Below are 24,941 nucleotides of genomic sequence, written 5' to 3'. Positions count from 1 at the left end.
ATTGTGTAGGTAATATTACCATCAAACCAGCACTTTTTGTATAAGCCTATTCCCCAAAAGCTGATTTTTAAAGGTCGCGATAAACCTTTTTATTGTTTTTACTGTTGAATCTCTATTCCCACGTGGGTACATTTACATGTTCATGCGTTTCTGTCTCTTTTATAATCCTATATTCATAGCTGTTGTGAGCTCAGTGTTTATGTTCCCCCAGAACTCATACCCCCTGTGTGGTGGTATTTGGAGATGGGCCTTGGGGAAGCATTTAGGGTTAGAGTCAGTCATGAGGATGGGGCCCACATGGTGGGATTAGTGGTTTTCTAAGAAGGGAGAATCTCTCTGTATATACTTCTGCATACTAAGGCCGTGTGGACACACGGTGGGAAGGCAGCCATGTGCATGTGAGGAAGAGGGTTCTCACCAGAAACCAGGTTGGCTCGTATCTTCATCCGAGACTGCCCAGCCTCCAGAGCTGTGAGAAATTAACGTCTGTGTAAACCACCCAGATTGTCGCATTTTATTATGGCACCTTGCATAGATTAAAGACAGTAGCTATAGGTTTCAAAAATGACAACTTAAAACTTACATTTAATTCTTTGATAGCCCTTCAGAGATGTAATATTACGTATTATACTTTCTTTGCTTAACAAAAATGTGAAGATTTCTCTGCTGGGGTGTGATAAATGTTAAATTCTCTTATGTATGGGAGCAAGATTAGGGTAAATGGCCTCATGGCCTTGCCAGTGACGCTAAAGACACAAGGAATGACCCGTCACATCAGCTAAAAATTTGTAATAAATGGCAATAGCTAAACTTGTGTGTGCATAAAATACCTTAGGAACTTCATTAAGTCCTTTACGTAAATTGACTTGTTCATTCTCACTTAATCCCAGCCTGCTGGCATCATCCAGAGTCCTGAGACCAGAAGCCCTGGGTTTAAACCCCATGTCTGCCCCTTTCTAGTTGTGTAGATTTGGAGTAGTTACTTGTCTTCTCTAACCTCAGTTACCCCGGCTATATAGTAGGCTACATACATAAAGTATTTATTTCCCAGGATTTTTTTCAAGTTTTTTTTTTAAATGTTTATTTATTTTTGAGAGAGTGCAAGCAGGAGAGGGGCAGAGAGAGGGGGGCTGAGGATCCGAAGCCGGCTCTGCGCTGACAGCAGTAAGCCCCATGCAGGGCTCCAACTCATGAACAGCGAAGTCATAACCTGAACCGAAGTTAGTTACTTAACTGACTGAGCCACCCAGGTCACCCCCGCATTTTTTTTAACTTTATTTATTTGAGAGAGAGCGAGAACGAGAGCACGCGTGCGCACGTGCGAGAGAGAAGCCCCAAGTGAGGGAGGGGCAGAGAGAAAATCCCAAGCAGGCTCCAGGCTGTCAGTCCAAAGGCCAGCACAGAGCTTGAACTCACGAACCATGAGATCGTGACCTAAGCCGAAATCGTGTCGGATGCCCAACTGACTGAGCCACCCAGGCGCCCCCTGCCCAGGGTTATTTTGAAGATTAAATGGGTTGTGGCAAATCAGCACTTTGCATGGTACTTGGTTCGTGGTAAGTGTCCCAGAAACATGGGTTTAGATGGGGAATTCCGTTTTGGATGAAAGATTTTAGTGTTAGAGAATCTTCTGTCTCAATCATGGATGTATAGACAACCAGTCATTTCACATAGGATGAGGCTGAAACCCGCACTGCTTGTGGAGTCTGTGAGAGACTGATTTGGACCCTTCCTGCTGGGGCTAATGCTCCTGTGGTCTGACTCGTTACTAACAGGAATAGGGGCCAGAGGATAGGGGTAGGCAGACTTTCTTCCGTAAAGATCCACATAGTAAATATTTTAGGCTTTGTGGGCCACAGATGCTTCCTGTTGCACTGCTCAACTCTGCCATCATAGAGTGAAAGCAGCCATAGAACAGAATGTATATATGGGTTCTGTTCCAATAAAACTTTACTTACCGACACTGCAATTTAAATTTCAGATAATTTTCATGTGTCTTGTAATATTATTATTCCTTCGATCCTCCTGCTCCCCAACCATTAAAAATGTAAAACCTTATGGGGCACCCGGGTGGTTCAGTCGGTTAAGTGTCCGACTTCAGCTCAGGTTATGATCTCGTGGTTCGTGAGTTCAAGCCCTGCGTTGGTCTCTGTGCTGACAGCTCAGAGTCTGGTGTCTGCTTTGGGTTCTGTGTTTCCCTCTGTCTGCCTCCTCCCCCATTTGTGTGCTCTCTCTCTCTCTCTCTCTCTCTCTCAAAACTAAACATTAACAAAATTTTTTTTTAAGAAGTAAAATCATTCTTAGTTCCTGGGTCATGCAATAACTGTTGCTGTCATGGGTCGGCCCTTGGATTCATCTTGCCTTTTGCAGAAAGTAGTATGACCAGTGTCACCTTTTTAAGTTAAATTCCAAGGTCTGAAATAAAGATTTCTCTTAAGTTCCCTGTGGGGTCCTCAAAGTGACTTTGGAAGCAGTTTGTCTGGGAGTGAAGGGTCTTTGGGGGCCATTGCTTCCTCTCTGATTTTTAGCCAGTCAAGACATAGTTGGCAACAAGTGTGTCCTTTGAAATTTTGAACCCTGTTCTTTGGGACTTTTATGCTATACCGCGGAGAAGAAAGAAAAATAACCAGTAGCTATGGCTCCTGAAGATGTAAAAGTAACCAAGTTTGCTGAAAGGCCCTGAAAAGTATAAGGAAAAGAAAAAATGGATAAGAAAGGCACACTGTTAATAAACAGAACCCTCTTGTCAGAAAACACACTGGCTACTGTTTTTAACGAGTCTGGCATTCCTGCAGCTGAAATCAAGACACGTTTCAAATTCTTCAGTGGCTTTTTTTTTTTTTTTTTTTCTGGATTGGTTGAGGTGGTGTTGGTGTGAGGAGAGATGAAAATATTATGTTCTTATTTTTTTATTAGTATATCCTTTAAAGGCACATATGCAAATAGAATTCATTGGAGTTGACTTAATGAATCCGAGAATGGAAGTGAGAGGAAAGAAACATCCTTTATGGTGGAAACTCTTAAACGTTGTGCTCGCACGATGATTTTCTCTGCAAGGATCATAGCCTCTGTGTTTTATCTTCAAGAGCAGTGGGCTTTTGTGGAATGACATGCATAGAGATCTTTACCAAGAAGCCTATTCTGAACTAACCACCTCATTTATGGGCGTTGGAATCCACAAAGCCCAGGGGAGCCTGTGTTGACCCAACAGAGCACAGCTGTTTCCTCTTACCCTGCAGGCGAAATGATGGCCTTGACTCTTGGATACTATCATGTACACTCCCTCTGTTTTGTTTTTTGAGCAGAAAACATCCTGTTTCATCCTGCATGTTTAATGGAATAATTTAAATATGTGTAGTAGAAATACTATTAATACTTTTATTTGCCCTGAGAGTATTCGAAGGCGGTGACAGTTTTTTCATACCCACAGAGTATAAGTTAAGAAGTGATATTCCCTGCATTCTCTTAGACAAATGTGAGAACTCTGTGTATATGGTAAATTCTTATTTTTCCATGATGTTCCCCTATTCAAATAATTCTCTTCCTTCTCTTTCTTTTCAAAAGCTCCAGTGTCGGTTCTAACTCTCTGGGGCATATTGGAGAATATTAGTTTTTACATGCGAGCTGAATTTTGAAAATAGAGGAAATATTATTCATTCTTTAGAGAGTCCTGTACAGATCCCTCATTTGATCAGATAGTGTGGTCACTTTTAAACTTTTTTTTGACTTTTTTTTTTTATTTTTTATTTTTTAAAATTTTTTTTTCAACGTTTTTTATTCATTTTTGGGACAGAGAGAGACAGAGCATGAACGGGGGAGGGGCAGAGAGAGAGGGAGACACAGAATCGGAAACAGGCTCCAGGCTCTGAGCTGTCAGCACAGAGCCCGATGCGGGGCTCGAACCCACGAACTGCGAGATCATGACCTGAGCTGAAGTCGGACGCTTAACCGACTGAGCCACCCAGGTGCCCCTACAAAATAGTTTTTATTTTTATTTTTATTTTTTTTTCAACGTTTTTTATTTATTTTTGGGACAGAGAGAGACAGAGCATGAACGGGGGAGGGGCAGAGAGAGAGGGAGACACAGAATCGGAAACAGGCTCCAGGCTCCGAGCCATCGGCCCAGAGCCCGACGCGGGGCTCGAACTCACGGACCGCGAGATCGTGACCTGGCTGAAGTCGGACGCTTAACCGACTGCGCCACCCAGGCGCCCCAACTTTTTTTTGACTTTGATCTTCAGTAGGATACATATTTTATCCAATGATCTGATACGTACAAAAGTACACACACATACACACTAGACCATAGGGATACACAGGAATTCACCTTAAATTTTTTCCTAAAACTGCCATTCAGCCTCGGCCGACTGGCCAAAAGGCAGGGTGCCTGACTTTGGTGTTGTTTCTGGCACACTTGCAACTTGTACATGAACAAGGATTGTACATTGCATAGGTAGCCCTCCTGTCCAACCAGGGTGGGGGCACCAGTGACGCAAACAAGGCAGACCTTTGGGATTTATTATCATAACATTTGCTTTGAAAAATAGGTAAACGCTCTGTATGTAACTCTTGCAGTGTCCCCTTTTATGCTTTGCGTATGGAAACTCAGTCAACTGAAAGTATAAACATCTATATTTTTTTATTGGAGAATAAAATATTGCAAAAATTAAGGGTGATTGTCAGGCTGTGAATTTTATGTGCCCAAAACCAGTGATACAAATATTAAAAAAATGATAGGTATAGATTGAGAAGTAGTGTTGAGAGAGGACAGTTGCTAATAATCTTGGGGAAACTGCGGTCTCCTCTGGGGGATAGGCTTCAGTGAAATTGCACCATCAGGCATTAAGCAAGTCTTCAAGTCCAGGAGGTGAGGGGTCTTCACCTAAGTCTTGACCTCGCTCGCTTTCCATTAGGGAGGAAGGAAAGCTTCCTAACTTGCTGGCAGAATCACCGCAGGCAGCGGCTGTCTTGGCACCGAAATGTCTTGCTTTTTTCCACAGACCTGATTTTCAGAGCATCCATTTAATTTTGCAGAAATTACTTCTGCAAATTCTCATTAGTCTGCTGTGGATCGTGCTGAGGAGTTACGGTTCCTGACCTTTTATATCAAATGTTCAAAATGGATCTACCAGAATTTTTGACAATAAAATTGTAAACATAATACATTTTTTTGAATAGAACTTCAGATTTATACTTGCTTTCCAATAGTCCCTTCCGTAAAGCAGCATTTGGCTTTGGCAAGTATTTGGTTTTAACATTTGGCCACTTGGCATTATGCCAAAAGGTGTGTTTGGTAAATTTCTGAACGAAACATCACTTTCTCCATCCATCTGTCCAGTCCCGACGAAATAAACACACAAAACCATAATTATTTGTGCCATGTACACTGTACTCTGGTCATTTCTGTTTTAGTTCATATTTTTAAAAGCCACAAAATTAGTTTCATGGTGTGCAGTTAAAAAAAATGTTGAGACTCACTGTACTCTGGGGATAGTAACACCGTCTGGGAGGGGTCGTTTTTGTAGACAGCATCTTAGCCCCACAAAAGATGAGAGGAGGGGTTTTCCAATTTCCTTTCCCAGAAATGTCATGTAAGATCTCAAAGGTATGTTAAGACTTACAAAAACTGAATGAATGCTACTGCCAAATAATTTTCTCCAGCAGTTGTACCTGTTTACACGCCCACTGACACTGTCTGAGAATTCCAGTTGTTCTGTATCCTTCTTAACACTTAGCACTGCCAGTGTTTTTTAGTTTTAACTACCACAGTGGGTATGTAATCGTTATCATAGCCATTTAATTTTTTTTATTATTATTTAAAAACATTTTTTAAATGTTTATTTTTGAGAGAGACAGAGCGCAAGTGGGGGGAGGGGCAGAGAAAGGGAGACACAGAATGTGAAGCAGGCTCCAGGCTCTGAGCTGTCAGCACAGAGCCCGACGCGGGGCTCAAACTTGTGAACCGTGGGATTATGACCCGAGCCAAAGTCAGACGCTTTAACCGACTGAGCCACCCAGGTGCTCCTATCATAACCATTTTAAATGAAGTGCATCTAAAAGGTCTTAGGCCTTCCAACATTTTTTTTTTCAGTTTATTTTAATTTTTGAGAGAGAGAGAGAGAGAGAGAGTGTGTGTGTGAGTGAGCAGGGGAGGGCAGAGAGAAAGAGGATCCCAAGCAAGCTCCACACTGTCGATGCAGAGCCCAACACAGGGCTCCATCCCATGAACTGTGGGGTCATGATCCGAGCAGAAATCAAGAGTCGGATGTCTAACTGACTGAGCCACCCAGCGCCCCTGGCCTTGCGATGGTTTTAAGCAGAATGAAAATGAAATGGATCCTCTGTTTCAGATAACCAAGTTCTGATATGTTGAATAGTCAGTCCTTTCGCTGTGAGTGATCCTAATGCTGTCTTTGTGGCTCACTCTAGAAGCTTCTCTTCCGCTCCTTCACCAACAGAGAAGAAACTAGAATAGAAACTGTGTGTTTGAGTTTGTGCACCCCACGTCCATCGAAGTGCCCTTTCAGGGCCACAGAGGTGTACCCATCCGCATTCTGTTGGCAGACTTCAGACACAGAAAAGTCTCTTACCCGTTGCCTGTACGTGACCCCTCCCAGATCCCCTTTCCCTCTATCTGCCTCCACTGCTGTGGACAAGGATTCGTTCGCTGTAGTCTGGGTTTCAGCCTTCACTCCAGAGGCAAACAGGGTTCCAGCTGATGACTGGTGGACTGAGCCCGTCTCTGTAGGGGCAGGGTGGGGTTGCAGAGAAAAAGGAAGGGTGTGCCTGGCAAGGTGAGGGGCCGGCAAAGTGAAAAGCCAGCAGGGCCCAGCTGCTGCCTGCAAACATGGGAATCTGCTTATCTTGCTTGCATTGGGAGGCCAGCCCTACTGAAATCCTAAATACCATTCACATGCTAGTTCACGTGAGATCCACTGAAAGGATCTTACAAAAGATCGGGCCTCTTTCCAGTCTTAATTCAGGGTGAATTCCAGGTAATTCATACAGTCTTCCTGGTTCCACTTTCTCTCTTTGTTTTGTGTAACCAGCCTTCCGATCGAGGTTGGGGGTGCTGCCCGGAGAAGACATCTGATTTTGCCAATCCAAGAACACCACGATTTTATGTTTGTGAATCTGCCTTCTTTAAATATATTTGGAATTCGGATGCCTGGTTAGCTCAGTCAGTTAAGTGTCTGACTTTGGCTCAGGTCATGATCTCGTAGTTCACGAGTTTGAGCCCCATGTCAGGCGCTGTGCTGACAGCTTAGAGCTTGGAGCCTACTTTGGATTCTGTGTCTCCCTCTCTCCTGTGCCTCCCTCACTCATCTTTGGTCTCTCTCTCAAAAATAAATAAAAACTTAAAATGAATAAATAAAATTGGAATTGATCAGTGCCTATCTTGATAATTTATTAAGATGTTTATTACTATTTTTTTAGGTGTCAGTGAGGGCAGTGCTATAGAAACACAGAATACCCTGAGTCCTTTATATTCTGTGTGAACCTGTACACCTATAGAACAGTTGAATTAAATATGTAAAAATGCTCAGTGAATTAAATATCATTAATTATTATTCTCTTGAGAGACTAACCAGGGTTGGTAGACTGTAACCATGGAAGTCATTTTTGTTTTTTTTTAATCTGTATGCAATTCTTTCATATCCTCTGGCTGGTATTTTTGTTTTGTTTTGTTTTTTTTGTTTTTTTGCTTTTTTGCATTGTTTCTTTTCTGTTTGACTCGGGTTTGAGAATTGAATAAATTAAGGCCCAGAACTTTTGTAATATATGTATTAAAAGGGAGCCCCACGAGGCTAACATCCCAACATTAATCAATAAACAGGATCATGTAGGTGAAAGTGTTTTGTACAGCTTCACACAGAGAGAATGTTCCCTTGTATAACCACGTAAAAGACTGGCTTGATGTTCAATGTTTAATATAAATCAAAATGCAAATAAATCTCCCACTTCCTTTTAGTTGGGAACATTTTAAGTAAGACAATCACAAAAGATAACAAAACTCAGTGGCTTAGGCACACTCCAAGAATTTATTTTTTTTCAGTTTCTTTAGTTGGTGTTGAATTTTATGTAAGCTCATTAAGTTCACATTGGATCTGGTTTCCACAGTTAGCCATAGCTCATCTCGTTGCTGCCATTCCCTCCAAGGATGAGAACGTTCTGTCGTTGATTTTGGTCACCAGTGGACTGCTTCCTTGTATAACTTCTCTTTGGAAAGTTTGAAGTCATCAAGATAACCGCTCTCCCCTCTCAGAGAGCCAGTAGGGTCCACAGGTATTTCTCCTGGCAGCTCTTCCTTCTGTTCCGTGTTTCCTTTCTCAGGGCTGCGGGGGTGTGTGAAAAACTCCAGAAGAAAACACGTTTCGTATTTGCTTCTGCCTATCAGCCTCCCCTTAGACGAGCAGGGAAGGAGGGGCATTAGAATTCAGACTGCAAAAAATAGTGTTTCCTTGCAAACATGCTGAGTGACAGGGGATGTGAGCAGGGGATCTTCTGTATTAGGGCATTTAAGAGAAAGGATGATAGCCAGCCCCACCTCCCCAGGCTCCCACCGCCTGCCGTGAAAGTGTCTTTACTGTTCTTGTTGATTATAAAAGTCATACATGCTAAGTGTCATGAATATAAACCGTATACATAAAGGAGAAGGTGAAGGTTCCCCATAGCTGGTGCTACCATTCAAGGGGTGTACGTGTGCGTGTGTATATTGTCAACATGAACAGAATAGTATTCGATATACTGTTCTGTAACCTGCTTTTTGTCACTGAATATTTTGCAGGGTCTTTGCTGTGTCCGTGTCTGCAGATCTGTCTGCAGCATTCTTAGGATGAATCAGAGTCGATTTACGTAATTCCTTCTTAATGGACATTATGGTCATTTCCCATTTTTTTTTTGATATTCTAAACCTCTATTGTTCCCCATGCCATATGTGGCAATTTAACTTAATTAAAATTACATAATGTTTAAATATCAGTTCCCAGTCACGTTAGCCACATTTCAAGTGCTCTGTCGCCATATGTGACTAGCACAGAAGTAGAACTTACCCATTGTTGCGTGAAGTTCTGTTGGACAGTGCTGTTGGCTGGCTTTCTGATTTTTTTTTCAGTGCATGTTTCCATTCTTTTATTCATCCATTCAACAAATAATTACTGAGTGCCTCCTATGTGCCAGGCAGGCACTGTGCTAGGTACTTGGATATCTTGCTCACAAAACATAAACACCCGTCCTCATAATGCTTAACATTCTATTCAGCAAAAGGTTTTCAGTACTTATTCCCAATAAATATATGTGTATTACAAGTTGCATATGTATCCTATTAAGTTGTTATATTATAAAACATAATATGTGGAACAAATTAAAATAGGAATGAAAAAGAATAAGACAAAAATGTAAATAACTTCCAGAATAGTCCTCTTGTGTTGCATCTTGGAGACCACTTTTTTGAATGATGCTCTTGTAGGCAGCAGCCATGTTTAAAGGTTCTTGTAGTAGCGGGGCACCTGGGTGGCTCAGTCGGTTAAGCACCTGACTTGGGCTCATTTTATGATCTCGTGGTTCGTGAGTTCCAGCCCCGCATTGGGCTCTGTGCTGACAGCTCAGAGCCTAGAGCCTGCTTCAGATTCTGTGTCTCCGTCTCTGCCCCTCCCCTGCTTGCCCTCTCTTTCTCTCTCTCTCTTTAAAAATAAATAAATAATTATTTAAAATATGAATAAATAAATGTTCTGTAGTGCTGATATGGAGTTGTTATCACATTTTAAATAGGTAGTCCTTCTATTTTGATATTCCTTCTAAATCTATTTATTTCATAAAAGACCTCTTTTTTTTTTTTCTATCTGTAGACTTCTTCCTACTGTTTGAATTTGTTCTCTTACGTATTCATTTAGTAATTATTTATGAAGTTCAAACTGTATGCTAGGTGGTGCTGGGAAATTGAACAGGTCCAACTTCCTGCTCCCAAATGACATAGGCCAGCAAATCACTTATTCTAACATAAGGTGTTATGGAAACACATGGAAGGGGCATATTAATAGGGATCTTGTTTGGGAGAGTGGAGGACAGCTTTCATGAATATGATCTCCTCTTTGCTGAGTTATTGCACTCTGTTTTGGGACTTAACGGAATCTTATTTTTATCCAACCGATACTATTTTTCTCCATGTTTTTTTTCTTTTCTTTTGGAAAATATAAAGTTCTAAATAATTGATTTAATAATACTAAACCACCATTGATTGTCACATTAAATATCTCTTTATGTTAAATGCTTACCTTAAACTTAGATCCTAGGGCTGGAAGGGCTCTATATAGGACAGAAGTGAAGTCCAAATAATTGTGTAGTTCCTGTTTTTTGAGGAGAGGCGAAATCATCCCCAAAGGTGTGTGTTTATTCATGCCTTTATTTAACAGATATTTACAAAATACCTTCTATGCTGAAAAAAAGCACTTAATTTCAAAATAAATTTCTCACATGGGCTTTTAATTAGGGTATTCTGAAGAATCTAATGGATAATGCTATTTAGAGTAAACTTAAGGGGGTGCCTGGGTGGCTCAGTCGGTTGAGCGTCTGACTTTGGCTCAGGTCATGATCTCGTGGTTTGTGGGTTCGAGCCCCGTGTTGGGTTCTGTGCTGACAGCTCAGAGCCCGGAGCCTGCTTCGGATTCTGTGTCTCCCTCTCTGACCCTCCCCCATTCATGCTCTGTCTCTCTCAAAAATAAATAAACATTAAAAAAAAATTAGAGTAAACTTAAAATGAAAGAATTGATCATGTGTTTATCTGTTCCCTCTCTTTTAGGGCAAGTTAAAGTGTTCAGAGCTCTTTATACATTTGAACCCAGAACTGTAAGTATTGAGTTTTTAACTTTAAAACTGGCATAAAAACCTAAGGTGATTTCATTTAGATACTTCTCTGGCCTTTTCTTTGATAGCTGTAAAAGATTCATAGGAGTGGATGTTCATTGACTTCCCTGTGGTCCAGAGGTGTGAAAGCTGAGTCCCTGAATTGATCTGAATGTCTTCCCCCTGTGTCGTCCATCCTGTGTGGCTTGTTCCTTGACTTTGTGTCGTCCATCCTGTGTGGCTTGTTCCTGCATGGTGACGCCACCTGCTTTAAAAATCACAAAGTGGCCTGCTTATAAAGTACATGACCTTATCTCAGTCAGCCTTCCTGTGACTCTCACCCTGGCCTTCTTTGTTCTTTCTGTTGACCCTCTACCTCAGGCCACTTCATAATGGCACCTTTTACCAACCATCAGGAGCAATTTTGTTTTTCTTTCCAAGATTTTATTTAAATTCAAGTTAGTTGGGGCGCCTGGGTGGCTCAGTCGGTTGGGCGACCGACTTCGGCTCAGGTCACGATCTCGCGGTCTGTGAGTTCGAGCCCCGCGTCAGGCTCTGTGCTGACAGCTCGGAGCCTGAAGCCTGTTTCGGATTCTGTGTCTCCCTCTCTCTCTGACCCTCCTCCGTTCATGCTCTGTCTCTCTCTGTCTCAAAAATAAATAAACATTAAAAAAAAAAAAAAAAAAAAGAAGTCATGACTGACTTAACTTTAAAAAAAATAAAAAATTTAAAAAAAAATAATAAAAAATAAATTCAAGTTAGTTAACATACAGTGTGGTATTGGTTTCAGGAGGAGAATTGTGTGATTCATGACTTACATACAACACCCACAAGTGCCCTCCTTAATGCCCATCGCCCATTTAGCCCATCCCCCCCATCCCCTCCAGCAACCCTCAGTTTGTTCTGTCTAGAGCAATTTTCTGTGTTTCTGCTGTGTACACTCTCCATTGTTATAGTTTCTGGTGTCCGTCCATCAACCCACCCATCCATCCGTGATTTAGTGAGCACTTACTATGTGTCGGACCCTGGCCCAGGCCTGGGAGATAGTGCCCCGTCAATAGAAAGGGTGGTCTCATGGAGCTGCCATCCCCAGTGTGGGGAGACAGATAACAAATGAACATGACTGTGAGGGCCTGGTAAGTGCTCTGAAGAAAAATAAGGAGCGTATGGGGCCAAAAGGTTAATGGAGAAAAAAGAGTGTTATTTTCAGCAGGGTGTTCAGGGATGGCCTTTCTGTGAAGGTGACGATTGAGTAGAGACCTGAGGAAAGTGAGAGAACCAAGGGAACAGCAAGGAGTGTCTTTGGCAGGTTCTAGAAACAGCAGGGACGGCAGCAGCTTACAAAGTCATGTATGAAGAAGAGGGAGTTAGGAGATGGGTTCACAGAGGCTGGGCGGAGGTAGGGCCTCATAGGGCTCATTTGGATTTTGCCCTGGGTAAGATGGAGTTTTGTTTTGTTTTATGTTTATTTATTTTTTAGAGAGAGAGAGAGAGACAGAGTGCGAGCAGGGGAGGAGCAGAGAGAGAAGGAGATAGAATCTGAAGCAGACTCCAGACTCTGAGCTGTCAGCATAGAGCCCGACGCGGGGCTCAAACTCATGAACCACAAGATCATGACCTGAGCTGAAGTCAGATGCTTAACTGACTGAGCCGCCCAGGCACCCCCCCTTTTTTTAATTAAAACAATTTTTTTAAGTTTATTTATTTATTTTGAGAGAGACTGAGAGAGCATGTGGGGGAGGGACAGAGAGGGAGAGAGAGAGAGAATCCCGAGTAGGTTCCAAACTGTCAGCACGGAGCCTGATGTGGGGATCGAACTCATGAACCTTGAGATCATGACCTGAGCTGAAACCAAGAGGTGCACACTTACCTGACTGAGGCCTCCAGGCCCCGGAAGATGGGAGGGTTTCCAGGACTGATTAGCTAAGTTTTAGAAGAATCACTCTCCCTGAGGTGTGGGGAACCATCCCGGAGAGCAAGAGTGGGGAGCAGGGTGTCCAGACAGGAGGCAGAGGAGAGAGACACCCAGCAAGGACACCTGCCCTCTTGACTTTGTGGCCTTACTCACTACAGATGTGAGCCTTCCTGCCAGAGGCTGGCGGCTCTGCCGGCTTTGTCTGGGCTTGTCCTGGACCCTGTCGTCCCGAGTCGGACGCCTCAGAAGGTAGCACAGAACAAGCGTCAGTGAGCGTTGGTTCACGGCCGTCAGGCTGAGGCCCGCCTTCAGATTCCAAATCTGTCGTGTACTCACGACAAATTGCCTTAACCTGTGGCCATCTGTTCCCTCGTTTGAAAATGGGAATAACAGTAGCCATCCTGCAGAGTTTTGCTGTGAGCATGGATTGAGATGAGTATTTCAAGCCTAGCATGTGGGGAGCACCAGTAAATGGCAGCAGGGAATTCAGCCGATACGGAGTGTGCTCGTGTTCCGACGACCTTGGATCAACACGAAGTTCCTAGAACAAGAGAGGGGTTGGGGGGCGGGTAGAGGTCGATCTCTGGTTTTCATTCCTCTCACTGGGAAGCCCCAGTGGCATCTCTCCCGTGTGGCTGAGGGCGGGGAAGGAACGAGAAGGGCGTTAGCTTGCCGGGGCTGCCGTAACTGAGTGCTGCAGACTACTTAGCTGAACCGACAGAAATTTTTCTTAGAATTTTGGAGGCAAGAGGTCACAGTGAGGTGTTGACAGAGTCGGCTTCTTCTGAAGCATCTCTCCGTGACTTGTAGATGGTCATGTTCTCCCGGTGTCCACACGTGGTCTTTCCCCCATGCTTGTCTGTTTTCCAGTCTGCTCTTCTCCCCCCCCCCCCCCCCATCTGTTCTTCTTAAAAGGACACCAGTCAGATTATAGGTTACGGCTCACTCTAATGACCTAATTTTAATTTAATGACCTGTTTAAAGAACCTGTCTCAGGGCGCCTGGGTGGCTTAGTTGGTTAAGCGTCCGACTTACAGCTCCTGAGTTCAAGTCCCGCGTCAAGCTCTGTGCTTTCAGCTCAGAGCCTGGAGCCTGCTTTGGATTCTGTGTCTCCCTGTCTCTTTCTCTGTCCTTCCCCGGCTTGTGGTCTCTCTCAAAACAAATAAATAAACATTAAAAAAAAAAAAAGACTCTGTCTCCACATACACTCACATGTCAGGTATTGAGGGTTAGGACTTGAACATACGAATTTTGGAGGGAGGGCGAGGGACAGAAAAAGGTGAGGAAGTATGAGGCCCAGAGGTTGTTGTCTTTGTGTTTGTCCCCAGCACGCAGGAAGGAGTCCCATTGTCCTAATCAGTTGTTTCCTAGGTTGCAAGACCCCTGAGATTGAGAAGAGTTGGCGTGGGAGGGGGCGTCGCTCATCAGCTGCCCTCCTGGACTGGTCAATGAATCGATGATTCGCGGCAGCCTCCCTCACTCCAGGAAGGGACCTGCGTGTACTCAGTTTGAGACTGGGACGGGACTCCTGATCGTACCCTCTCCCCTCCCAGTGTCCTGTTGGTCGTCACCTTTGTCCTTTCTCACTGACCTCCTGCTCCTTTGGTTCTCTTGTGCCTTGTCTTGCTTCTGGCACATGAACACCAGCCTCCCCATTCCATCTGCATTCTTCAGAGCTAAAATGTGGCTTTGATCCCATCGCCTGCTTCAACTCGATTTGACGTAGGAGAGAGTCCCTGTGGGCCAGCCCCTTTCCAGCCCCCCAGTCCTCTCTCTGCTCCTTCCCTTTCTTGGACCATTCCAGTCTGGATGTGATGCACTGTAGAACCCATCTCTAGACTCTTGGTATTGCCTCTCTCTAGGCTCTAATACCACGACCATCCTTCCTTTTCCATGAAGACTCTCTGATTAACCCAGCTAAGAGTGGGGTGCCTCTCCCCACTCTGAACTTACGCACTTGGCATTTCAGTCCTGCTCACCAGCACGTGTCTAGGAGGGCAGCAGAAGACAAGGCTGTTCAGAGCTGGCCGTAAGTTTTAGGACCCACGCCGCCTCTTTAGCATCTATGTGGCCTGGGAAAGTCAGAAATTCCCTAACATCTGTGCCTCAGTGTGCTCCTCTGTGAAGTGAAAATAACAGTAATCTCATAGGGTTTTAGTGAGACTTAGGTGAGATTAGGTGTGATTAACTGTGTGAAGCTGCTGTTACTCTAAGGAGTAGTGGTCGCTGTATTCATAGACATTTATCAAATAGTTTCGATTGGTCGACATATTATTTTAATTCACATCCAACTCTGCTCCAGGATGGAATCTCGCTACCGTTTTTCAAAAATCTTAGTTATTATTGGGGGGCCTGGTGGCTCAGTTGGTCAAGCATCCGACTCTTGACTTCAGCTCAGGTCATGATCTTACAGTTCATGAGTTCGAGCTCCGTGTCGGGCTCTGTGCTGACACCACGGAAGCTGCTTGGGATTCTCTCCCTCTCTGCCCCTCCACTGCTTGTGCTCTCTCTCTCTCTCTCTCAAAACTAAACTTAAAAAAAAATCTTAGTATTGAATATACAGAAGAAAATGGATATGTAATTCATTAGGTTTCTTGAATAGTCCATATTTGAAGTGTTATTTTTTTTTTTAATATCCCTGGTCCCAAGGACCCTCAGCTGTGGGGCAGTGCTGCTAATTCATCCAGGATGTACTGGGTGGGCAGTAATGAGTACCCTACCCAACGCCTGCTGCCCCCACACTCTGTCCCTTTCCACCTCCCCTCGGTCCAGATGTTAAAGGGGAGGTAGGTGTCTGGCCAGGCAAGTGGCCTCTATCTCCCGAGCGCCGTCCCGACTGCCGAAGTGCCTGTGCTCTGCTGGTTATTCAGTATTTGGAATGTCATCCCAGAGCTAGTTCAGTTTCACATTTCTTTTCCTGAATAAGAATTTCTGTTGGACGAAGAGGGAAGCTCAGTTGCGTCTCTCTCTCTCCCATATCACTCAGTAGGCATCACCTCTGGCGGGACAGCTGTCCCCTGCTACATCCCGAACCGACCTGGCCTCCTCAGTGTCACGGGGGGCCAAGCAGGATGGAAGGGTTGAGCTGGACTCTGCGGGACACTTGCCGACAAGTGCCGCACCGCAGGGAGGCCTGGGGCGAGCTTGTCACTCCTCTTCTGTCCTCGGGCCATACAGAGACAGCGCTAGTCTCGGTGACCCACAGAACAGGTAGAACACTGGGCATTTTGTCACTCCTGGTTCTTCCTACCACCCCATTTTCCTTCTGTCAGGCTTGGAAGCAGGGTAGTCCTGGCACCACCCATGCCTGTTTGGTTCTTAATTCTTGCCTAATCCTCAGTCCAGTAAAGTCTCACACAGAGACCTGGCTGGACTGGACAGACGTGTCTAGATGTGCTGATAGAGAACAGCACTTTCTGGGTGCTGGCTGTGTACTGATTTCTCAAGGGAAACCAGCAGGACCCTGCGCCGTCATGTGGTGTTTTCTGGGCTTCGCTAGGGCTTCGTAGCACTCTGTGTAGATGCAGGCGCCCCAGAATGGGATTCCAGAAGCTGAAATCGGAGCCAACCCTGCCACTCCCTTAACTGTGTGATTTGTGGCCAGCTCTTCCGCAGCCCTCTGAGCCTGGTTATGAAATGGAGATTATGCCTGTGTTCCAGCCCTGCCCTTGTGGGTTGCTGTGAGGGGTAAGGGAGGCGGAGCGTGCTTTGCAAGTGTCAGGTGCTGATGTTGGTTTTGTGCTGCGTTATGGGGGGGGGGGGGAGGGAGGGGCGAACGTGGCCACCACCTTTTCACCTGGTCATGACACCGTGATGAGCAGGAATGGCCCTGCATGAACTCTCGTGTGAGAGAGGAAGCACAGGTGCTGGTGAAGAGCAGACTCCAGAGTCTGACCGTCATGGGTCAAGTCCGGCATCTGCCACGTACCTGCTCTGTGGCCTTGGACAAGTTTCTCATCTACAGTGTGCTGATGAGAGGAACACCCGCCTCCCGGCGTTGCTGCTGGGGATTAAATTGGCTGATGTTTTTAAGTGTCCAGACTAGTGCCTGGCACATGATAGTGCTACACAGTGTTAAATGAGAACATCCGTGGAGAATTTGTTTTTTAAAGATCTTTTTATTAATTCTTGGGGTTTCAGGTTGGCAAATCTGAAAAGCTTCAAAACTACATTATCGTCTCTTTAACAATGGCCACAGAACCCATATTTTCATAAACCCACAAGATTAATGCCTTAGGAATCCTACGTTACCAAGAATATATGGAAGAGGAATGAGAACATATATTACCAAATTTGTACTCATTGCTCTAACATTCCAGGGCCAACTGTTTCCTTGTTCTGATACCTTGTGGTTCTTCAAGGAGAGAGGAAAAGAGGAATGTGGTTGGAAACCAAAGAACAAACTGGAAAGAAAGTGCTTACTTGATTGTGTCACTGTGTTCCCATTTCTGTCCCGTGAATATGATGCCAGCAGTTTAAAAGCAGACCCTCATCAAACCATTTACGTTAAGGGCCCTGCAAGCACTTTCCTTTAGGAAAGTGTGAATATCGTAGGTACAATCCAGTTTTAAGATCAAGTTTACTGCCATCGACAGTCTGAAGAATTTGGTAGACCGCCTCCTTTGCTAGGTTAGGAAAAACTGCCCCCGGTTTCTTTGGAAGAAGATATTTTATGGGAAGGAGCATTATCCGTCTGGAAGCTATCGATTAAAAAGAGAATAAACGTCCACTGTCCTTTCTCAGGAGGCAAAAATGGTGAGCCCTTTTTTTCTTCCCCCCCGACTGAAATCGACGGTCTGTTGCCCAGTTGAAAACCAAGCCTCACCTACTAGGTGGCTTGTGGCAGGCACCACTGTTGAACAGCAGCCATTATTTTACAAACCGAAGCAGCGCTGAGAAGTCTCGAAATGACTGCACTTACTGACATTTTCCAAATGGTGCGTTCTCACCAAACGGCAAAGGACAAGAATTACTTCAAAGACATTAAGAGTTTTAACTGTTCTTGGCTTTATTGCCCTTAAGTTTATCTTTATTTTATTGTTTTAAGTTGCCTTTTTAAAAATTGTGGTAAAAATTCGCATAACAAAACTAGCTATTTTAAAGTGGGCAATTCAGTGGCATTTAGTACATTCATAACGTTGTACAGCCACCACCTTAGTTCCAAAACATTTTCATCTTCCCAAAAGAAAAGCCTCAGCCCATTAAGCACTTACTTTCCATTGTTCTGGGCTTTATTCCTTTTTTTTCTTTTTTTTTTTTTTTTTAAGAAGGACCAATCACAGGGATTTTTGTGCGCGTGCTTTTTTTTAAAGCTCTTTGTTCAGCACTTTTTTCAAAATATGCCTTTTTCTTTGAAGGGTGAATGGATTTATCAAATATGGAAATTTAGGCAAACTTGACTTTTGTGATTTTATTTTTTATTTATTTATTTTTTTTTAATTTTTTTTAACGTTTATTTATTTTTGAGACAGAGAGAGACAGAGCATGAGCGGGGGAGGGTCAGAGAGAGAGGGAGACACAGAATCAGAAGCAGGCTCCAGACTCTGAGCTGTCAGCACAGAGCCCGATGCGGGGCTCGAACTCACGGACTGTGAGATCATGACCTGAGCTGAAGTCGGACGCTTAACCGACCGAGCCACCCAGGCGCCCCGACTTTTGTGATTTTAGAAGGAGACTAACATCGTAGGTAGAGATGATCTTTAACTTTGATGAAATCGCCCTTATTAGGCATAAGTGGGCAAGGTTAGATCTTGGAGAGTTACCGGGTGAAAATGGCTCAGAATGGCTCTAAGACCAGAGAGCTAGCTCTTCAAGCCATTGAAGTCTTTTGAAATTTCAGGAAACTCAGAGTCCCTCCAGAAAAAATACTAAGTTTTCACATATGTTCTGTTTTCCTTACTGCCTTCCATTCAACTTCAGTCTCTCCTCCTAACACTTGTCATCTCAAGGAGGGACACTCCAGTGGTGTTAAAATTGCCAGCAAAGGCCAACCTTACTATTACGGGGATGGCCGCTGTGTGTAGCTAGGGTGCTTGGTGAGGAGTGCGTCCCCTTTCCAGCCTCTCTGGGAGTGATCCAGTTTGGTGGCAGGGAAATAACTAAAAGAAATAGTTTGTTGCCCTAATTACCTGCTATATTCATCGCATATTGGTAGTTTATTGCTCACAGATCATCCGAACATTATAGAGAAAGATGAGAGAAGATCTTAGAAGGCTTTACTTTTTTTGCCCTAAATGCCTGTTTGAAATAATACTAAACTCTATGTCATCAAGTCTAATAGGTTCTACTAATTTTACAGAGCTCATGCTGTGTGTAAGCCTAGACTCGGTCAATCAGTTGTAAATGTAGCTCTCAGGAAGCACCTTTTAAAGGAACTCAGCCATTTTTTTTTAGTATCATTGATTATCATTTGGTACTTTTTGTATTTGAATGCATTTAAGTGTCTAAGTTGCTTAAAGCATGATATAGCTGCTGTAGTCTTCATTTATATTCAGGAGGAAATAGTTATAATGATAATATGGATCAGCTTTGAAACTGAATAAATTAATAGCTGTGAGTCGCATTTACCGCCCCAGTGCTACTGAGACAGGAGATAAAGACATGGAAAAATGAATGGCTGAAATAATTTGCTTCACCAACATAACTTTTGTTTGTATGGAACGGTAGTGATAATCGGAGATATCAAAGCCCTTTTCAAAAATAGTTTTCCAGCCAAAAGTATGAAAGTAATACATGCTCATGATAGAAGATTTGGAAACAATTTTTATGATTATTTCATGCTTACTTGTGATCTTATCCTATATGAAATTTTGTGCTCCACATTTTTCACTCAACATGACAATGTAAGTATTTCCCAGTATGTGAAAATTGATCCTAATAGGCACTGTCCTGTAGAGTCATAAAGTCATGCTGGTAAGTGCTATGTACTGATAGAAAAAAAGGTGCTTAATTAGAGCAGCTGGCTTTAATTCAGAGATTTGCAGGCCATTTGGCTGGTACAAGCCAGAGCACTTATTGCCTGTATAATCCACTAACCCCTGAGAGCTGCCTGTGGTCTGGACTGGCTGAGTTCCTGCTTCCTTTATTCCACCTCTTCAACCTTATTAATGGTTGAATTATGTATCAACTATTCTTATATATAAAATGTTCATTCTCTCTGAACATGAAGAGATAGGGTAATGGTTTTTGTCAAAATAAGCAGGTAGCAGATGTTGATCTGAAAGTGTTTAAGGATTGAAGCCTAATTATTTAGATGAGAGCCAAGCCTCTGGCTGGTTTTCATGGTTTCAAGTTCTAGACATGTATCCTTTTATGAAAAAATACATATCACCTTTTAGAACATTTACAAGGATGAAGTTTTATTAATATTCTATTTTGATACAAAAATGCCTTGCTTTCATTGTGGAAGAATATAAAAGATGTGTGCATAGGGAGGAATTCTTATATGTTATATATGGAATTCTTGGAAGTTCCTCCCAGGAAAAATTCAGTTTTCTACACGTTTTAGTTTGTCAGTAGAGTATTGTTATGTGGTCTGTGTGCAGACTTAAGTATATAAAAGCCACATTGTCTACAAGGCACATTAAGATTGGAAATTCATACAATTGTTATCATAATCATTGGATTCTAATTCATGAAAAATCACACAAAGTCACACTCTATTTTTTTCTTTCAGCCAGATGAATTGTACTTCGAGGAGGGTGATATTATCTACATTACTGACATGGTAAGTCTAGCTAATATTTTGTAATACCACATATCAACTAAAGATGCATAAGACTATTTTGTGTAGCTGTAATATTGTACATTATTTAAAGCTGTGTCTGTACAGAAATATATACGCCTGAGTTTGTTCATTTTAGTACAACCTGTAATAATAGCATAAAATTGGAAGTAGCCTTTATGTCCACCACTTGGAAAATGGTTGAAAAAACTTTGGTATATCCACAGACAGAGTATTATGCAGCTATAAAAAATAATGAGGACTATCTCTAAATGCTATTATGGAGTACTTTAAGTGGAAAAAGACAAAGTAAAAAGATATGGATAGTATGCCTTATTTATCTAAGAGAGGTTATATGTATAACTATTTTCTTCAACTTAAAACAAAAAAATCAAAGGAGAAATCATAAAGTAAAAATTTAAAAATAGTTTCTTCTATGGCAGGGAAGGAAAAAAAGGGTAGAGGGAACATAGATGGAACCTATAGACTTTTAAGAAATCTCCTTGTTTTGGAGATCTGACTTTGGAGTGATGTACACTTTTGCATAGTTATAAAATTAAATTAAATGGTGAAAAGCAATCCCTGAAATTTAAAAGCAGAGTGAATCAAATGAAGTTAATGATACGCAGGTAAATGGCATAACCACGCAGAAAGAAGCTGTCCCAAGTCACCTTAAACCTCAGCAGTTCGACTGAACATCCCCAGTCAGATCCCCGGGAAGGACAAAAAGGACTGGCAAGAAAAAACAGTTGTTTTCAGTCATGATCTTGTTGCAGAAGCGGTGGCATTGCTATTCTGAGATCACTGCACGTACATTGTGGTTTAGAGCAAATGAGTCATTAGGTCTGTGATACTGAAAATTGGGATTTTTCAGCCTGCGACAAAAGATACACACATGAAAGATGAATGAGGTTAAGTAAAAATCCTGTAGCTCTGCATTTGTATTGCAAACATGTTGTATTTTATCTAAAATAAAATAAAAAATATGTCCTGCTCTGTCCTTTGAAAAGGCCTAGAAAAAAAAAAACCAAAGACCAACCCAATAATAATGTGTTATTTGCATTCAAAGGAAAAGGAACAAGGCCTCTTTGCGAAATAGCTATTACCAGGTTGGGGGCAGCAGAGGTACAAGATAATCCCAGAACTCTGTGTTATTAGGAAGCCAGGAAGCCTCCAAAGACAGAACTTTCTAGTTCCTAGAAAGACAGGAGCTAAGTTGAAGAGGGTTTCACTAGTCAAAGGTGGGACAATTTGAGCAGTCAACCAGGGCAACAGTCCCCAAGAATTGAAACGCATTTGTGATGTTTAAATTCACAAGCTCCTAATGATACTTCAGAAATCCCATCATCATAATTCTTCACCCCGGGGGGATGCTAGGGAACCAACTTTGTCTTCTGACAACTTCAGTTAAGGAAAATAATTAGCATTGATCTGCCTTTTCTCTGTGAACTTTATCTCTGCATAACCTGAAAGTTGATGAGGGAAAATTTTTCTTTAAAGAGAGATTCTAATTGTTTATTTTTTTTTAATCTTATTTTATTTTTTAACATCTATTCATTTTTGAGAGACAGAGAGGGAGAGCATGAGCATGGGAAGGGCAGAGAGAGAGGGAGACACAGAATCTGAAACAGTCTCCAGGCTCTGAGCTGTCAGCACAGAGCCTGATGTGGGGCTCGAGCCCAGGAACCATGAGATTGTGACCTGAGCCGAAGTCAGGCACTTAACTGACTGAGCCACCCAGGCACCCTGATATCCTAACTGTTTAAATGAAAAAGGCATGATAGAATGTCACGGTTTTGCAACCCCCAGGAAATAATGAATCCAGCTAATGTATACCAGGAGCTAACTAACATTACAAAAAGAGAGACCACCAGACATTATTTGTCTCCTGGTGGAAGACGTCAATACTACCTATGAAATAGTCTTGCCCAAAAAACTGAATCTAAATCTAATTAAGCCTTTAGAGCTAATGACCGATTTCTAGGCAATATGGGGAACAGAAGAACACATTTTTGATGACACAGGGATGCGATAGGTAAAATCTAGACTGTTTGAAACTCAGCAGAACAAATAAACCGGTTTCTGACTTCTTCAACAAGTGTATTATGAAGAAGTGAAAAAAAAAATGGAGGGAGGGGCACCTGGGTGGCTCAGTTGGTTAAGCATCCGACTGGCTCAGGTCATGATCTCTTGGTCCATGAGTTCAAGCCCCACATCTGGGTCTGTGCTGACAGCTCAGAGCCTGGAGCCTGCTTCAGATCCTGCTCCCTCTTTCTCTGCTCCTCCTCTGCTCGTGCTCTCTGTCTTTCAAAAATAAATAAACATTAAAAAAATTTTTTTAAAAATTTGTTTTAAAACTTGGAGGAGACTAAAAGAAAAGAGGCAAATCAATCAGTCGTATTGTATGGCCCTTATTTGGATTCCCAATTGTGAAAAACTGGATTCCAAACTGGAAAATTTGGACCTTGATCTAGATATTTGATGGTAGTAAGAAATTATTGAAATAAATTTTAAGCTGTGATAATGTCTTTGGAAAAAAATCCTTATCTTTGAGGAATATGTACAGATGATATAATGTCTACAGTTTGCTTCAAAATAATCTGAAGGAGAGGGAAGTTGTGGTGGAAATATATGGAATGATATTGGCCACGAGGAAATAATTTATGCAGTTGGGAGATGGGCGTATGTAAGCATATTGTACTGTTCTTTTTACTTTTTGTAGGTGTGAGTTTTTCCAAAATAAAGTTTCCCAAAAAAGAAAGGTGAAATAAAGTGATCTTTAGAAAAAAAAATATCATGAAACTTGGAGAAACTAGACTCTGGACAAAAAAATTCTATGGATAGTTTAAACTAAATGTAATTGTGTTCTTCTCTTCCATATACTCTCTGATTTGTGCGATTGTTGAGGCTCTGCGATGAAGTGTATTGTGTTTGTTGCAGGCTTATGTGTGTATATTTGTACTTTAATGATAATAGGAGTGGACTTCCATACGTAGGGGTGAGGAAGCTTGGTCAGTGTGACGAGGACTGATGGACATTTTGTAGAGCAGGTGCACTCTGTGAGCCAAACAGTTTTAAAAGTGATTGACTGTAAACTGGATTTGGTGCCACTTAATTTAACTCTTCTTTCACTAGAGTGATACCAATTGGTGGAAAGGCACCTCCAAAGGCAAGACTGGACTAATCCCAAGCAACTATGGTAAGCAGGGCTGTGGTGGTTTTGCTTTGGGTATGCTCTTTGCATGTTCAGTTCTCTAGAGGGTTCCTGTGGCTTTCTGCTTGCTGCTGTGGCTGCAAAATCGGTGGAGTCATTGCCAACGTAAGATGTTTTCTACTCCATGAACCTCTTGTCAATTAAATGGTAATGCACACTGGAGGTACTTGAACGTGATTCTTTGGCTTAAGAAAATGCATTGTAGCACTCTTGATAGAACCCAAGGTTTCCAAAGAAAGAAATGCTTATGGCTCTCCCTTATTCAACTCTTAGAATATTTTTTTCTTTCTTTCTTTTTGCTTATTTATTTATTTATTTATTTATTTAGATTTACTTATTTATTTAATTTATTTATTTATTGCTGTTAAACCACATCTCACAGATTTGTTTCTTAGCCTAGCCTTTTCTTTTGGGATGCAGTGACCCTGCCTTGTTAATTCACGTGTGGGGCAGTTATGTTCATTATCAGGTATCAAGGCAGTTGGAGAGGCTTGAGCAGTGAGATATGGCCCCTGCCGTGAAGCTAATGACGTTTTGGGGTGATGGGGGGTTTGTGGGGTCCGGAACCGATGGCCAAGAAAGAATTCTTGAAGACGTCTTTGGTGCAAAAATGGTGATTTTATTAAAGCATGGGGACAGGTCCCATGGGCAGGAAGAGCTGTGCTAGGGTTGTGACGGGTAACTCCTTACATACCAGGTTGGGACGGGGTCAGGGATAGAGTAAGTCTCTAAGGAATTCTGGAAGCAACGTTTCTAGGACCTTGAGGGACTAGCTGTTGCTAGGGAAACACCATTTATCACTGTTTAATAAAACCTCAGACATGAGTCCCTTCAGGTGCCTACTGGGGGCCATAAACTTGGAGCATGATTGCCAGCATATATCCTCGGGCAGTTATGATAAAGGAAGTAGACTTACAGGATCCTCGAGGTTGGGACAATGTTAAGCTGAAGTTCTCTTTTGCTCCTAGCCAAGTGTCATCATCAAGGCAGCTGAGCTCCTAGAGGGAGGTCACTCTCGGTCTCAAGGACTTGTCAGTAAGGGCTTCAATTTCTCATTTACCTTAGTTTCCCATGTTACCGTGGCAAGCACTTAAACCCCTTTCCTTTGTTCTTGGGTAGCTGGGAGTGTCCAAGGAACATCACACAGATCTCAGCTGGGGTGGGGGTGGGGGTTGCTAGCTTGTGCTTTGCCCCTTAGCCTGCCTCATGCCCCGTCATCAAAGCCACTTCTAGTTGGGAGAGGGACA

The 24,941-nt window shown here is 42.7% G+C and overlaps 1 protein-coding gene across 2 annotated transcripts in view; it reads left to right on the top strand.

Moving 5' to 3' along the window:
* The window catches only part of OSTF1 (osteoclast stimulating factor 1), a 58,387-nt gene that overhangs the window by 15,737 nt on the left and 17,709 nt on the right, over positions 1-24,941 (top strand). For both annotated transcript variants that reach the window (XM_058695671.1, XM_058695670.1), the window contains exons 2-4: positions 10,799-10,845; positions 20,433-20,483; positions 23,616-23,679. In XM_058695671.1, the coding sequence (XP_058551654.1) occupies positions 10,799-10,845; positions 20,433-20,483; positions 23,616-23,679 (162 nt within the window). The remainder of the gene's footprint in view (positions 1-10,798; positions 10,846-20,432; positions 20,484-23,615; positions 23,680-24,941) is intronic.

The sequence above is a fragment of the Neofelis nebulosa genome, chromosome 12, assembly GCF_028018385.1.
Source record: "Neofelis nebulosa isolate mNeoNeb1 chromosome 12, mNeoNeb1.pri, whole genome shotgun sequence".
Taxonomy (NCBI): Eukaryota; Metazoa; Chordata; class Mammalia; order Carnivora; family Felidae; genus Neofelis; species Neofelis nebulosa.
Note: the sequence above shows the minus strand (reverse complement) of the source record. Positions and strands in the feature narration are given on the sequence as shown.